Source organism: Yarrowia lipolytica, chromosome 1B (genome assembly GCF_001761485.1).
Source record: "Yarrowia lipolytica chromosome 1B, complete sequence".
NCBI lineage: Eukaryota > Fungi > Ascomycota > Dipodascomycetes > Dipodascales > Yarrowia > Yarrowia lipolytica.
Window position 1 is genome coordinate 2,084,790 of NC_090771.1, and position 14,788 is coordinate 2,099,577.

Below are 14,788 nucleotides of genomic sequence, written 5' to 3' on the forward strand. Positions count from 1 at the left end.
GTCTTTTTTTTTGTTCAATATGCTCATTGTTTATTGTCTATTGTTGAGGAAGCTATGATGCAAAGCAGGAACCATGTTGTTTCGTCCGTCACGGGAAACCAAACCAGGGTTGTTGCGGGACACAGGGATAGTGGTGCCCGTTGGGGTGGTCTCGTTGGAAGTGGAAGTGGCGTTCTTACCACGTTCCAGGGCCTTCTTCACGAAATCGGCCATGCCAACGTCCACGCCCCGGTACTTCTTGAGCCAGGGATGCTCCAGTAACTGCTGGTAAGTGGGCCGCTGGTAGGGCTTCTTCTGCAGACACTGGGCAACAAAGTCCCGTGCCTCAGGAGAGAACCGCTCGGCAAGCTGAGGGGGATCACCAGACACAATGGCTCGCAACTGGGCGAAAACATTGTTGTATGCTTCAGGAGGGTAAGGGTATGAGCCTTGGGCGATTTCCAGGATACTTACGCCCAAACTCCAAATGTCAGAATTGGCAGTGTATGTCACGTTGCCAGAATCGGGGTTGTGGATACGCTCGGGTGCCATGTATGACTGGCATCCGATCACAGTGGATGCCTTGGATGCAACGAGGTTGCCGGACACTCCGAAATCACACAACTTGACCTTTCCTTCGGTGTTGATGAGAATATTCGTGGGCTTGACATCTCTGTGGATAATATTGTGCTCCTCCTTCAGGAACATAAGACCCCGAACCACACTGTCGGTGATGGCAGCCAAGCAGGGCTCATCCACACCTCCTGCATACACCTTGTCCAGTGATCCTCCGTCCATGTACTCAATGCATTCGTAAACAGCTCCCTCTACAAAGAAGGCGCCGAAAAAGTCGACAATGTATGGAGACTCGCACTTGTGTAGAATATCCAGCTCCATAATTATCTGGGCAAATTTGGCGGTGTCCAGCTCCAGCTTTACCTCCTTCATTGCCATGGTGATACCTGTGGGCTTATGCAGCACCTTTGTAACAGTTCCGTAGTTGCCTCGTCCCAGCTCTCCCAGAGGCTCCAGCTCGTCAATGTTGATTCGGAACGACGTACCTCCCGAGAAGTCGATACCTTCCGAATGCAAGCTGGCCTTTCCAGCAAAGTTGAGTTTTCCCGTGTTGATGTCGACGATCTTTGAAAACTGTGCAAACAGACCGCCTCCCTGAGCAGGGGCTCCCTGGGCTGGAGCCTGGTCTTTGGCAATGGGCAGGGGGACAGCACTTCCATCGGATGGAGTCACAGGACTACTGCTGGGCGACCCGCTGAGCGACAGCTTTCCGGGGCCCTTTCGCTTGATGGAGTTTTGCGACGATAGTCGGCCGGGAAGACGGGCTCCTGTCTGAACGGTAGGACCTGTGAGTCCACCTGTGAGGGCACAGGAGGGTGTGGTGGAGGTGGATGATGCGTTGGAGGACGAGGAGCTCTCGCGAGATCGGCTATCTGCCGAAGAACTACCATTGTTGTCACCATTGTAGCTGAGCTTGGAGTAGTCGGGTAAATGCAAATTCATGGGTTTAGGGGTGGAGGCAGCCGGGTTTTGGCTGCACTCGTCGTCAGAGACGAGAGGGGATCCTGGCAGTCTCATGCCTCGTCGCGACGACAGCGACGATTGTCTTGAGACTGGCTTGGTTCCTCCAGTCAGAGGTCCGGTGAGCGGTCCAGTCAGCGGTCCGGTGAGAGGGCCGTTGAGAGGACTGGCAGTAACGCCAGGGGGGATGACACCACCTGTGTAGGATTTAGGCAAGGAGCCGGTCTGGAACTGAGAGAAGCTATGGTCTGAATTTCGAGGCACAGACGACGCTGTGGTGAAGGGCGAAATTTCTGGTGAGGTCAGCTGTGGGCCAAAGTCGGTGGTCACGTGGGGGTGGGGTCGTTGAGTCTGCCACGACGGCGGGGTGCGGTCCTGGAGTTGCTGGAGCTGTTCCTGTTCGGGCTCTGGAGGCGACGAGTGGGATCGATCTCTGCTCATTCGCGACATATGGATGGCCTGGATACGGGCCAGCGTTTCTGCTGACACTTCTGACAACTGGTCAGCTGGTGGATGAGAAGCTGTAGCAGCATTGGAGTCTGTGGAGGAAGGCTCTTCTTCTTCGGCCACAGAGCCTGAGCGCGAGTGTAATGACACCTTACGGATACCCCGGGCCTCATGCAGCCCCTTAAGGGGGTGGCGATCGGGATTGCGATCGTTCAGCGACAAGTCTGACAGCGACGGCGGAGAGCTCATGCTGGTTGAAGGAATGTGGAGTTGTGTGGAAGATGTGCGGGTAGAAGTGCGGAATATATGCTGAATATATGCTGTGTCGTCGTCTGCGCGGCTTGTATCGTCAGTGCGTGGTGGAGAGTATGTGCAGTCCTATTGTGGTGTGTGTGCTGCTGTTACTGTAGCCTGACGCTACGGTATGGCAATTTGCCCAGTAAGGTTCAAATGAGCAATGTGGGGGGCTTGTGGGGGCAAGCGAAAGTAAGCGAGCGAGTGTGGTGGGGCAGTGGAGACGACGGCAATCGAGGTTTAGCGGACGGGTAATATCTAAAGTGTCGTTTTTCGGTGGCTTTGGGGCGTTCCGGGGCGCTTTGGTGGGGACGCTATTTTTTGGCTCTTTTGAAAAGATACAGCAGATTTTTTTGATTAATCAGCCAAGGATGTCGGAAGGTAGCTTAACCAACTAAGAGTCTGTTTGCAGTTGGGAGTTTGTGAGTTTAAATGATGGCAAACAAGCAACGACTGCTGTAATGCCAGAGTGTGAGAACGTGAAGCAGCTTTATAGATGGCCTGAGGGTTGAGGGTACTTGTAGCTGGGGTGTTGATGGATGTGGTAGCGAGTGTTGGGATAGCTAGTACTAGGAAGCTGAAAGCGATTGAACGATTGACATGTACAGTAACGGCGGCTGCACAGCTCAGGCAAAGAGCCAACTTAAGAACCCTTGCCAGGCCCCAGGAACGGACAATCAGGCACGGCTATTTTTGGCTCATTTTTGACTCCGCATGCCTAAGCTCCGCGGACTGAACCAGAGCTGTAGCGGACGAGCACTATGGAGTTACTGTACGTAATTGTAGACGGAGGTTGTGCTAACTACTCGTACTCTTTTGCTGAACCAAACACCTGGCTTGTCCGCTAAATAATATTTCTCATCGCTACTGGTACAAGTATTGTGACTAACACTTACCAGTTACAGCTCTCTCGATCCCTTTGCTACCCACCAATCTAATAATAGCCTACATCACCAACGTTGGAGAATGAAACAAGGGGCTGGCAGCCACAAGGCACTTGGATACCACCCAGACAAGCGAGCCAGCCTGCAACAAGGAGACCGTCACACGTGGTATGGGGCGAATACGAAGAGATGTAGATGGGGAAGTTGAAAGAGTTGTTGGGGTAAGCGCGTGACTCTTCTCCGATGTAGCATTATCATCTTGTTGAATGGTCGAAGTGCTACGGTGCAAATTTCAGGTCATCACAACCCTCACTCTTCGAAGTACAAGTAGTCAATTACGTCATTGGGAATCAACGCATACGACGTACCCCTGCCTACCAACCGTTTACTCCAAGGGCAGCTGGCCAATGTGAGACCCAAAAGAGAATGGGGTAGGCCTAAATGGGGTCAATAGACGGGGAAGCCCCTCGTATAATGCATAGAATGTCTAATCTTCTAATTATGTCTAATTTTCTAATTATATCACTGGCGTATTGTACATACAGTAGTTGATATAGAGTTTCGGCGTCGAACTACAAGCAAGAGATGAGTAATAAAAGGGGTTTTTACGGGGAGACTAGCGGGTTTCTGGTTTGTGACTTAGGCTTGTGATTCTGCTACTATTCGATTGTCTACTTTATATCAGTATTTAGGTATCAATAAGGTAATCTTCATCACCACAACATCGCCAATTTTCAGTTAAGCTCTCTATACGCACAGTACACCCGCCATTGCAGCTAATTATTAGAAACACTAAAGTATCCACGCTAATTATTTTTAGATGGAGCCGTGCGTGCGTCACAACATACACACCATGGATCAGACACCCAAAAGAAGAAAAACGGAGGCCGACGACCCGACTGCTCTTCCGACCACAGTTCCGAATCTCGATGACGAATGGGAGCGGTTCCAGAGTGAAGTACTGAACGCAGAATCCACGAAGCGAGCACCCTCTGTTCTGGATCAATATACACCCGATTTGGAGGCCAAAGCCTTGGACATCCATGGCAAATCTGTCAAGGACCACTCTAAGTACGATGCCAACTTGCTCGAGGTGCCCGAAGATCTCAAACAGCGTGAACAGGACAACCTTGAAGAGGCCATTCAGGAACTCCAGCAGGAAGAGGAGGTGCAGGAGGACTTGAAGAGCAGGTTGGAGCGTGTCAAGGCGCTGCGAATGAGAAAGGAGCTCAAAATTGAGGCTGAAGAAGAAGAGGAGGAGTCTGGTAGTGAGTCTGACTTTGATGAGGTGAAGTTGTGGTCTCAGAGGGGCATTTGAGTGGTTCTGAAGTTCCTCGAGCAAGGCTGGTCTATATATAGTGATGTTATTTATTTGATAAAACTTGGAATGAACTGCAGTGTGACTTTATTTCTACATTATATCTACAGTAGCTACAAGTAGCCGTGTTTCTAACTCCATTCTCATGTTGGCGGTATCATGAACACCTGATGTCAAGTATTAGTAAGCATAGTAGAGATCCATTCGAACACAGCATATGAAGTTGCAGAGTTTTTTGACTTGAAAACTCCCAAGTATCCTCAATAATTACAAGTATTTACTTGTGCTGGCTAATCTCTTATATTTTCGCTGCTAAGATCTCTCCAGCCTCATAAGAACCATACGCTCTCTCGGATCTTGTCACGGGTCGGTCTTGGGTCAATCCTCAAGATATCCCTAAGTACGAGCTCCGAAGTCGTATAAACATAACTTACATACTTGCGAGTGGTGGCTATATATCTCAACCCTGCCTCTCCATAGCACGTCACAATCCACGTGACTTAACTACGCGATACCGAAGTATTCATCCATAATGACACACTCGTGACATCCTCTGGTCGTCACCATCGCCCAGTTACGTGCCAAGGCCTTTTTTACATTTCTAATGATTCTTAGCATTTCTTTTCTAGTTTTTTTCTAGTTTTTTTCTGATGACTAATCACAGTACCTTATGACTAGGATCTGGTTTCTGACAGATTTCACTGGGGTTTCTTGGTCTAGTTGGTCATGGCATCTGCTTAACACGCAGAACGTCGGCAGTTCGATCCTGCCAGAAATCACTTTTTGGTCAACAGGTTCCCGTCTTCCTCCACGCTGGTACCTGTCCTGTATTATGGTTGGTATTACAATGTTTAGTAAGCCGTCGCTACAAGGTTGGAGAAAATCCAACTTGTAGAGGTATGCAAACGAATTATTGTCGCATAAGTGTGGCCACCAGCTTGAACTTGCTCATGCGGTTCAAGTTCTTATTGTTTTTCTTTGTAATCCTAAGATCCCATTCCCCGCATTTCATCCAAAATTTGTACTTTTACAATTTACGAGTACAAGTACATGAGCTAATCTGCCGGTTTATATGAGACAGGACACCAACCTACAAATGAATTTTATCCGTAAGTACTTGTACTTGTATCAGGGGATAATTAATTAAAATACATAACCATAGATGACGCTCTGTTTCTATGGACAAAAGAAGAGGGAGGATGAGAAACCCATGACATGCAGACTACTGCGTGTGTCGAACATACAGCTCATCGATGAAATGAGGATGTTTGATTCCGGGAGGACGAGCCTCAGCAAAAGCAGCAATGGCGTCCTTGGTGGACACGCCGAGTCGCTCAATCATGTACGAACACAGAAAGAAGCCTGTTCGGTTGAATCCATAATGGCAATGTGTAGCCACGACGGGGTTCTCAATGCCCTGCTCCTTGCGCTTTTCCAGAATCGAGTCTACCAATTCGGAATACTTCTTGACCTCGTCTTTAGTTGGCGGTAACTTGGACACTGTGGGAAACTTGTGATAAGTGATTCGCTTGAATGACGAAGGTTCGTAAGGAGGGGTTTCTCTGGAGATGTCAATAACGTCAGTGATATCTGGGTACTGCTCTTCCAGAATGACTGGGTTATGTTCTTTGTCGTGTTCTCTTAGCGTTTTCATGGCTCTAAACGGTGCCACACCTACTTTAGAAGATACACACTGGGTTGCCCTCCACTTATCTTCGTTCTTCAGTGACCATTTGTCGTCTCGAGCAGCCAGGTAAGATAGTTGCCATCCGAGACTCAGCTTGACATCCACGTTCTCAGTGATGAAGTCGTTGATGAGTCCACACACGAGCTCGGGCTTTTCGACCATAACGGCATGTCCAGCACCACGAACCAACGTCAGCGAGTTCTCCGACGTGCAAGGTGACGTCAGCCACTTATGGATCACGTCCATGTTGGGTCCTGGAGGGGTTGCATGGTCCTCCTCGGCTCCAATCAGATAGACAGGTGTGTTAAGAACAGCCCATTCCTCCTTGGTAGCGGGAGTGAGTCCTGCAGCAGTTCGCATCCACACGGGCGTCCGAACCTGAAGGTTCCATCGCAATTGCTTCAGACGCACCTCCTCGGACGCCTCTTTGGCCACCATTCGGCTGACGGACTTGGACTCAGTTCCTCCCCATCGATCCAGAGCCCGTAGGATGTCGAAAACAAATCCGGGCATGTATGGTAGTAGTCGTTGCAGCTTTTGTGTTTTTTCGTCGAGCTCAGCAACAGGAGTGATTGCCACCATCCCGATACATCTGATTCCGAGTCTGTTGGCCAGCTTGGCAGCCAACACGCATCCCATAGAGTGCCCAATGATGACCACCTCTCGATCCTCTGAACACGTTGAGCTCAATACAGTCTCTAGCACGTCAAGCAGTCGTTCGGTCTTGTAGCTGGCCCAGTCAGAAGGCTGAAACTCCGACTTTCCGTGTCCAGGCAGATCAACGGCCACAAGTTCAGCGTAGTGACTCATGTGGTCCATGAGATGATAGAATTGCGAGAGCGAGCCACCCATGCCGTGAATAAAGAGCACGATTGGAAGAGCAGGGAATTTGTTTTCCCGATAATGGGGCAGATTGAACACCCGTAGGTTGAGCTGCTTGTCTCCGACCCTGAACTTCTTCATCGAACAGTGCTTGGTGATGAGCGGAGGCTCCTCAACCTCGTGGACCAGGTGTCTTTCTAGGTCATTGTAAAAAAACAGCGATTTGAGAAATGCGAGGCTCATGTGGTGGGTTTACACGTACTCGTACCTGTAGTAAGTAGATGAAAGGAGGGTGTGGAGGGCTGACCAAATCGTAATTATGGTGCTGCAGATGAAGGTGCTGCATATGTATTACACAGATATGGTTTCGGCAACACACGTGGGGTAGATGGCAAGTTCCAAATAGATGTTTGAGGATGAAATAACATGACAAAACTGGAGGTAGATAATCGTTTGCATAACAACATATCCGATTTCAGATGACTTACGAGATCTGTAATATTCATTACTCAATAATCATGGACTCGGTTCTCGCAACTCTAAAACGCTGCGCTCAAAGTTCGATATTCCAGACTACTGCAAAATGACGACTAGGGAGTGTCGACGAGGACGTGTCGACGAGTAGGGGTATAATTGACTTGACATGGTGCGTACCATCACCACATATCTTCCAATTTCTTCTGGTAACATATGGCTGTTCTGTCGCTGTTATAAAAGGCTGAGCTATGGCACGAAAGTGAAAGAAAAAAAAGGCTGGAACAAAAAGCAAACAGAGCAGAGAAGAACCAGATGCAAGTTCAGCTTTTTCAAAACTCGGGTATAATGAACACTCAAACGGGCTTCTAAACGAATCATTAAAAGGGTGTACGAAGCCACCAGAATACGCTTCTCCACTTTCGTTGTTACAGTAGCTTCGACAGACAGCTATGATGTAACACACCGTCTACTTGTAGTTGAGAATCTGACCGCTGTCGCAGTGATCCATTTACAAGTTGGAAGGAAGTGTTGACTGACACACGGCAAAGACATTGTCTAAGCCGTAACCTGGTACAAGTACAACCAGCTCCGTTAATACCCTTTTCGTCCTCCTACCGACCACCAAGGAATATATTATCGACTAGAGCGCGGTGTTACCGTATTTAGCACTTGACGTTGAGTAACCAGACATGTGTGGCTTAGCACGAGGTTGGTGGACCACAACATCGATAAGAAACGGGGCAACTAATAGCTCCCAATGTGATGTGTGCGTGACAGCGGCGCCATGATGTACACTGCAAATGTCATCCTGCTGGAGAAAAACATCAGGACAGCTGCAAACAATCGCAACACCACTTCAAGTGTCCTATACGAGTTTCTGTCTCTAAATATTCCGTATAAAGGGTATGTAGTTACAGCCCTTATAGGGGGGAAAGTATGACACGGACATTATACCTCTTGTGGCTAAGTACTTGTAATTATTAGGCTGGGCTACTACAAGTAGTAAAGTTCAGACTAAATGTTCTCAGGAGAAGACACACAGGAGTATGATTAAGCGTTTTGTACCACCTAGCCAACAGGTGAAACAGTTTCACCAGGGCAATTATGCAAAGAAATCTATGTAGCTCACTGCTTTCCTGACACACCCTTCAATATACACCCTGTCCATGGTGTATATTGTGCTCATCGTGAAGGTGGCTCACCTCATCTGCTTTAAATATGCTTCCCAACACAGATAATAACTCTATCAGACAGAATTATTTACAGAACCCCCCACGCGCACACAGCAATGACACCGTTAAGGGCGATATTGGCGTGGATTATGGCCACAGCAGCTGTAGCTGCAGGAATTGGAGTCCATCTGACCCTTCTCTCGCGTACCCTGCCTTCTTTATTGACTCATTTGCCTAACCAGCAGATCGACCAGTACTTACAGCCAGGCGCCTTCTTTCCCGATTGTTTCTACAATTGCTTAGGTCTAAGCGAAGAGGCCGAGGAAGCACACTGGCCTCCGTTTCTGGCTGCTGGAGTCAACTACTGGCGGTCAAGGTACGGCTATCTGGACGACTACAGCGAAAAGACGGATCATACGAAAGATGCTCCTTCAGACTCAGAGTTCAAGAACTCGCTCAGACTGAGAGCATTTTTGATGGGAGTGTTGACTCACCAGATTGCCGATGTCAGCTGGCACAGTCTGGGATTTCGACAGGGTTTTTTAGACATGCTCAAAGAACGAGACTTCGAAGGAGATGTGGAACGGGCGCACGAAGCTCTGGATGTGGGTGGAGACATGATCCTCATGTCGCGGTTGGTGTCAGCCGACCCGGAACTTGCCTGGCTTGATCAATCGTGGGATATTCCATTTGCTGATATCTCTGAGATCTATAGATCGATGGGTTCGTTTGTGTCCAAACGAGAAATCGAATATTGCATGGTGCAGGGAAAGGCCGCGCTCAAGGCGGAGAAACGGTTTTCGGGGGCAGGGTTTCGAAGATACGCATCTCTCAGTCCAGTGTTATTTTCAGAGCTGGAAACATACTATTTAGGCGGAATTCAGGAGATCGCAGCAACGATAGAGCATTGTATCGGCACATTTTCGGATTGGTTTCGAGGAAAACACGACATTTCGTCTTCAGAGTCATGGAACGTCTGCGAGGCTTTCATCGGCAAATCAAGAGAACAGTCAGACACCGTGTCCTCGGTTCAGGGGCTCAATTTTGGACTGTATCGAAACATCGGCTCTTTGGAAGCGAGGTTGAGAAACTCCGTGTCTACTGAATTGCTTGTTCACTTCCACAAGACAAAGGGACTGCTGGCATTTGTTAAGCAAAGCTTCTTGGCAATGCTCCCTGAGGTAATCAAGACCCCCAAGCTCAAGATTGAAAGTAAGGCACCTCAAAACGAGATCTTCCTGTCTCCCCTGCAACATGGATCTTATTTCGGATCCTCCATCATGCTAGGTGAGTTTGACGGGATCCAGGAAACCTGGATTGCTGTGTCTGCTCCCTTCGAGCAGGACTCTGGATCTGTATATGTCATGGCCTTGGATCAGTTCAAGGAGAGGGCTGCTACAGAACCTTCGGAGTTTGTGAAGTTGGTAGATGACGATATCAACGATGACCTGGGAACTCTTTCTTCGGTTTATTCAGGTCCTTCTCGTTTCGGAGCTGCCTTGGCATCCATTAAGTCACCTTTGCTTGCCAATGATGTTCTCGTGGTTTCTTCCCCTGGTAGAAACAAGCTGGTATTCCACTACAAGGGTCGAAAAGTCATGATTCTCAAGGTAGACCCCCCTGCAGAGTATGGCTCATCGGGTACCAAGCAGATGGGAGAGACGCTGCTGGTCACTTCTGACTACCTGATTGTTGGAAGTCCACGAACTGATGTGGATAAGCCACAGAGAGGAAAGGTGGAATTTCTCTCAATTGCTAAGATCATCGAAGAGATAAAATCTGCTCTCGCAATTGGTTTCTTTCCCACTCTTTCGTACCATATGTTTGTAGTATACACTCTGGACCCTCCCGCAGACGTGATCAATAAACAAGAGCGACTTGAGGATGATATCTTGATTACCCAGGAGATTGGATACGAGCTGTTCGGATCAACCCTCGCTGTTCTTAACCATACCATCTTTGTTGGGGTTCCTGGAACTGTTGCCGTCGTTGCCTACAGGTACACTGAATGGGGCGATAAGTGGACACCCAGCTACATTCTTCGTGGTGACAGAGACAGCACGAAAGAGTCATCATTTGGAGGAGACTTCATTGAAACTGTTCCCGAAACAGGTATCATCATTGTTGGAAGTAGTACCGAGTCTGAGTCCTCTTCTTGTCTACAATCAGGTGCGGTATACATCTTCCGAGAGAAGGCAGGCATCGCTGATTTTGTAACCAAGATCAACTCAATCAAAACCTCTAACAACATGTGTGAACCTTTCTCCCGTTTTGCTACATCTGCTGTTAAACCTCTGGCATGGCAAAACAACAAGCTCACCTCTTCTCCATCCTCGTACGTCTACATTGGCTCTCCGTTCGCTTACAATAACCGCGGGGCTGTATGGAGACTTGATCTGAACAACTGGGAGGTGATAGAGGTTCCAATTCAAGGTCATGGGCGACACCCGGCTTCTCAATTTGCCTCATGCCTGGCTGTTCTCGAGACCACCACTTCTGGATCTCTCAACACAATAGCTGCGGGAATGCCATTTGCAGGTATCCATAAGCTCGGAGAGGCAAGGGATATTGATGCTTACAGCCCATTGTCAGGAGGATTGTATTTGGTTTATGTTTAACGACATACGTAATAGCTTGATGGGACTCGTTACGACTCACGGAACGTTACAAGTACGAGGACACACATCAATCACACGTTATTTATATTAGTTGAAGATATATGGTTATTAATGTCATTAGAACAGAGAGTAAGTGAGTTGTTCACACCGTGTAAGCTGGAAGGAAGTCTTGTTGATGGACAAGTACAGGAACATCAAATTTGCTGGTTGTGCGTAGATCCTTGACATTGAGCTTCATGAGATACTTTCCTGCTGCCACGTGATGAATATAGATACTTGGATCTACTTCCGGGTTCCATCCCTTCAGCTTCATGTGGTTTTTGTATACAGCCTTGCCTTCCTGGTCAATGAGTTGGTACTCCACACTGGTGATGTTGGAGAACCTTGGGTTGACAGCTTTGATGTTGAAGTTGGATTTTGTATCAACCACAAGCTCAGGAACAACCACATTGTAAATGTTGTTTGATATCTCGCCGTCCTTAACAGGGGCCATGATAATGATAGGCATCTTGCACACCAGAGGAGGACACTGTGAAGTGCTTTCAAAGCGCAGTGCAACCTGATAAACTATCTTATGATCATGAAAGGTAACTGTAGGAAGAATATTCTTTTGAAGTCTGTGTTCGAAACAGTACTCCCTTGTTGTGCTCGTCTCCTTGATCAAGCGAGGGTACATCCGTTGGCAGATGAGTACCCGGCTAGCCTTAACTGTTCTCTCGACACCGTGAAACTGCATACACAGGAGATGGTCGCCGAGGGTAAAGTTATTAGCGCTTCCGCAAATCTGTTTATCGATCATGATTGTGCCGGCTAAGGTGTCGCCAGGGCATAGCGTGTTCTTGTCGATGGAGATTCTCATGTGATCGGCTATCATTTTATCGGTGAATAATATGATAATCTGAATTGAATGAGATGATATTATCGAAAAAAATGATTTCTTCTTCTCCCATTCCTCTCACTATATATAGATAGCAAAAATCTAGGGACTGCCATTCCGGTGCTCTGTGCAACTTTGATATCTCGGAGACGGATTTCCGATGAACCACACAACTGAGAAATATGATGAAAAGTAGATGGAATTAAATGGTAAAAAAAAACTCACACATGATTAGTTCCCTTTGAATATGCTGAAAAACATACTCCTTGAAGCCATTGCCAGCCTCAGACTTGTTCGGAACTCCATCTCCGACTTTTTCAGTTTGCATGTTTCATGCAGAAGGCGGAAAACATCCCCCGACTGAAATAGTGGGATCCAAATTTTCGGAATCCCAACTGTCTACTAGCACAAATGTTAAGACAGACCGTTGACAGAGAAAAAAGAGATGGATGACTGAGTCGTTCAAAAGATTAAATTATAACTAGACCAACTGTATTTCAAGGCTGAATGAACCTGCATCACAATACAATTACAGTATTACTCGTACGAGTACAGACTGACTGTGGCATAAGCTTAGAGGAAAGGTGACTATAACACCACACGTAACCGAGGCTGGTGTCCAACACTTGGATTACAGTAGCGAGAGTCCAACACAACTACAGTAGCTTGACCTTACAGTAGTACATACTGTAACATGTGTGTACTGTAAGGGTATGGGGAGTCATCGGGCTATTTGAAAGCACGAAAACGTCGCTCAGGGCTATTACATGCCCTAATTGTACCTCGAAGAGAAGTTGTGAACATTAGATAGCTACGACAGGTGTAGTATGCCCAATCTAATTTGCAGGTTGCTTGACCAAGCAGCGTGAAAACACAGTGACAGAATGTCACTATGTATGTTATTAAATATATACAAACGCTTTAGTAAACTAAGGCTTCAAAGTCATAGTCATGAGCAGATCAAGCTGACCGGACACGTTGAGATGGACCTTACACTCTTCGGCGAGCACTCGCACCTCCTCTACTAGCAACTGTCGTCGTTCCCGGTCGATATCGGTCAGCATCTCAGGGTCGATGGGCCGTTTCGTCTCCATAGCGTTTCGCACGTCCTTGGAAGCAAATGACACGACGGCAGGTCGTCCCTCCTTGAGAGTCTCAGCCAGCTTTCTGAACTTTTGTTGTCGCAGATCTCGCAAGTTAATAGACCAGGTGGAGTGGATTTCGAGCAGATTTCGGTTGTTCTCGATGGCCTTCTTCTTTCGTTTCTCCTCTGCCTTTGCCTGCTTTCGCTGGGCCTTGTATTCAGCCTTCAAGGCAGCCTTCTCCTCCTTGGTGAGATTGTCCAGCTGGTACTTCGGCGTAATGTACGAAGGAAGGGACTGTGTCTTAACCATAGCAGGGCTCGGCTTCACGAGCTTGATACTCTTGTTAGCGAGATCGAGTCTGGGATCCTTGATGAGAGTCAAGAAGTCAATAGCGTCACCGGTAATTTCTCCGCTTTCAGACACGTAGATGACCTTAGTGTGCTCGTTAACTCCGGTCTCGACGAGCTCCTTGAGCTGGTCATGAACTTCCAGAACGGCCTGGATGGTGTAGCTGGTGAGGGCTGGGGTGTGGTTTTTTAGAAACTCCGACAGCACTTCTCGCTTGTCTTTGACGGGAGGGGGAGCAGGTTGTCTCTCACGAGATCTGGGCTCAAACTTTTGCTGGAACTGCTTCTTGGGTCGAGAGGCCTGCTTCTGGGTTCCGTTTCCAAGAGCATTGAATCCAAACTGGCTGCTGTTGCTCACTGGGGGCTTGCCCTTCTTATTGTTGTCAGTTGGAGGTCGCTTTTTGGTATTGGTGTTGGTGTTGTTGTTGTTGTTGTTGCTGTTTCGAGAGACCATGGGTTTGGAGAAGATAGAAGGCAGAGGCTTTTGGGCCCACACAATGGTCTGTGTGCTGAAATCTCGGGTCTGTGGACTGTTGAGTTTCTTAGAAGTGTTCTTTCGAGCTGCCGGGCCCACCAGGTTGGCCACATCGAACATGAGAGGGAGAGGACGCTTGTACTTCTTCTTGTCTTCTCGGCTTCGGAAGAACTGCTCAAGAATCTGCGAAGACGACAACTGGCCAGCGCTCCGGTATGTGTTTTTGGGCTTGACAATGGCCTCAACGGAGATTCTGGCTGGAGATCCGGGAACTCGGTACTCTCTATGTTCAGTAGCATGTTGGCCGAATCGCTGGGTCGTGGGGATGATCTGCTCAGCGGCGGCCAGGGCGGTCCATAGCGACTTCTTCTTGAGTGGTGCTAACTGCTTTGACTTCGGAAGTTTTGGTGGCATGTTGATGTGTGCTTGAGAAAATGAGAGGGATGCCGGAAAAAAAAACTAATGCGGGATATGCAAAGTAACCTTAGTTGTTTAGTTGGGAGCTTTGTCGACAATTAGTTGTGAGACATTTGGACACTAAACTTGCTCTGGGGGAGAGCCATTTTTGAATGAGGTATCGTATCATATTGGGGCTGAGCCAGGGCTGCTTTTCTCCATTTGGCTACAATGTATGTACCACATGTTACTGTTCTCAAAGGCTTTGAGGAGGAAGGCACTTTATTACCTGTTTGGTAGACCATCGATCCTCATGCATGAACCTCATTGTGAAACAGCCCTACAGTACTGCTGTAGAAAAGGTGTTTATAAGG

At 48.0% G+C, this 14,788-nt stretch overlaps 6 protein-coding genes and 1 non-coding gene across 7 annotated transcripts; 3 read left to right on the forward strand and 4 right to left on the reverse strand.

Annotated features, from left to right (window-relative positions):
* Positions 1–30: 30 nt before the first annotated feature.
* Positions 31–2,211, reverse strand: YALI1_B20870g (uncharacterized protein; the record flags this gene model as incomplete). Its single annotated transcript, XM_500951.3, has 1 exon — positions 31–2,211. The coding sequence occupies one exon, from the start codon at positions 2,209–2,211 to the stop codon at positions 31–33; it is 2,181 nt and encodes a 726-aa protein (XP_500951.1).
* Positions 2,212–3,960: 1,749 nt separating this feature from the next.
* On the forward strand, positions 3,961–4,458 carry YALI1_B20887g (uncharacterized protein; the record flags this gene model as incomplete). Its single annotated transcript, XM_066094183.2, has 1 exon — positions 3,961–4,458. One exon carries the CDS (start codon positions 3,961–3,963, stop codon positions 4,456–4,458), a length of 498 nt encoding a protein of 165 aa, XP_065950255.2.
* Positions 4,459–5,163: 705 nt separating this feature from the next.
* On the forward strand, positions 5,164–5,237 carry YALI1_B20899r. The gene has a single exon. It is a non-coding gene; the product is annotated as a tRNA-Val (tRNA).
* A 443-nt stretch (positions 5,238–5,680) lies between these two features.
* On the reverse strand, positions 5,681–7,210 carry YALI1_B20919g (uncharacterized protein; the record flags this gene model as incomplete). The annotated part of the gene is made up of 1 exon (XM_500952.1): positions 5,681–7,210. The coding sequence occupies one exon, from the start codon at positions 7,208–7,210 to the stop codon at positions 5,681–5,683; it is 1,530 nt and encodes a 509-aa protein (XP_500952.1).
* Positions 7,211–8,732: 1,522 nt separating this feature from the next.
* On the forward strand, positions 8,733–11,234 carry YALI1_B20935g (uncharacterized protein; the record flags this gene model as incomplete). Its single annotated transcript, XM_500953.3, has 1 exon — positions 8,733–11,234. One exon carries the CDS (start codon positions 8,733–8,735, stop codon positions 11,232–11,234), a length of 2,502 nt encoding a protein of 833 aa, XP_500953.1.
* A 142-nt stretch (positions 11,235–11,376) lies between these two features.
* YALI1_B20968g (uncharacterized protein) lies at positions 11,377–12,108 on the reverse strand (the record flags this gene model as incomplete). The annotated part of the gene is made up of 1 exon (XM_500954.3): positions 11,377–12,108. The coding sequence occupies one exon, from the start codon at positions 12,106–12,108 to the stop codon at positions 11,377–11,379; it is 732 nt and encodes a 243-aa protein (XP_500954.3).
* A 932-nt stretch (positions 12,109–13,040) lies between these two features.
* YALI1_B20992g (uncharacterized protein) lies at positions 13,041–14,432 on the reverse strand (the record flags this gene model as incomplete). Its single annotated transcript, XM_500955.1, has 1 exon — positions 13,041–14,432. The coding sequence occupies one exon, from the start codon at positions 14,430–14,432 to the stop codon at positions 13,041–13,043; it is 1,392 nt and encodes a 463-aa protein (XP_500955.1).
* Between the last annotated feature and the right edge of the window lie 356 nt (positions 14,433–14,788).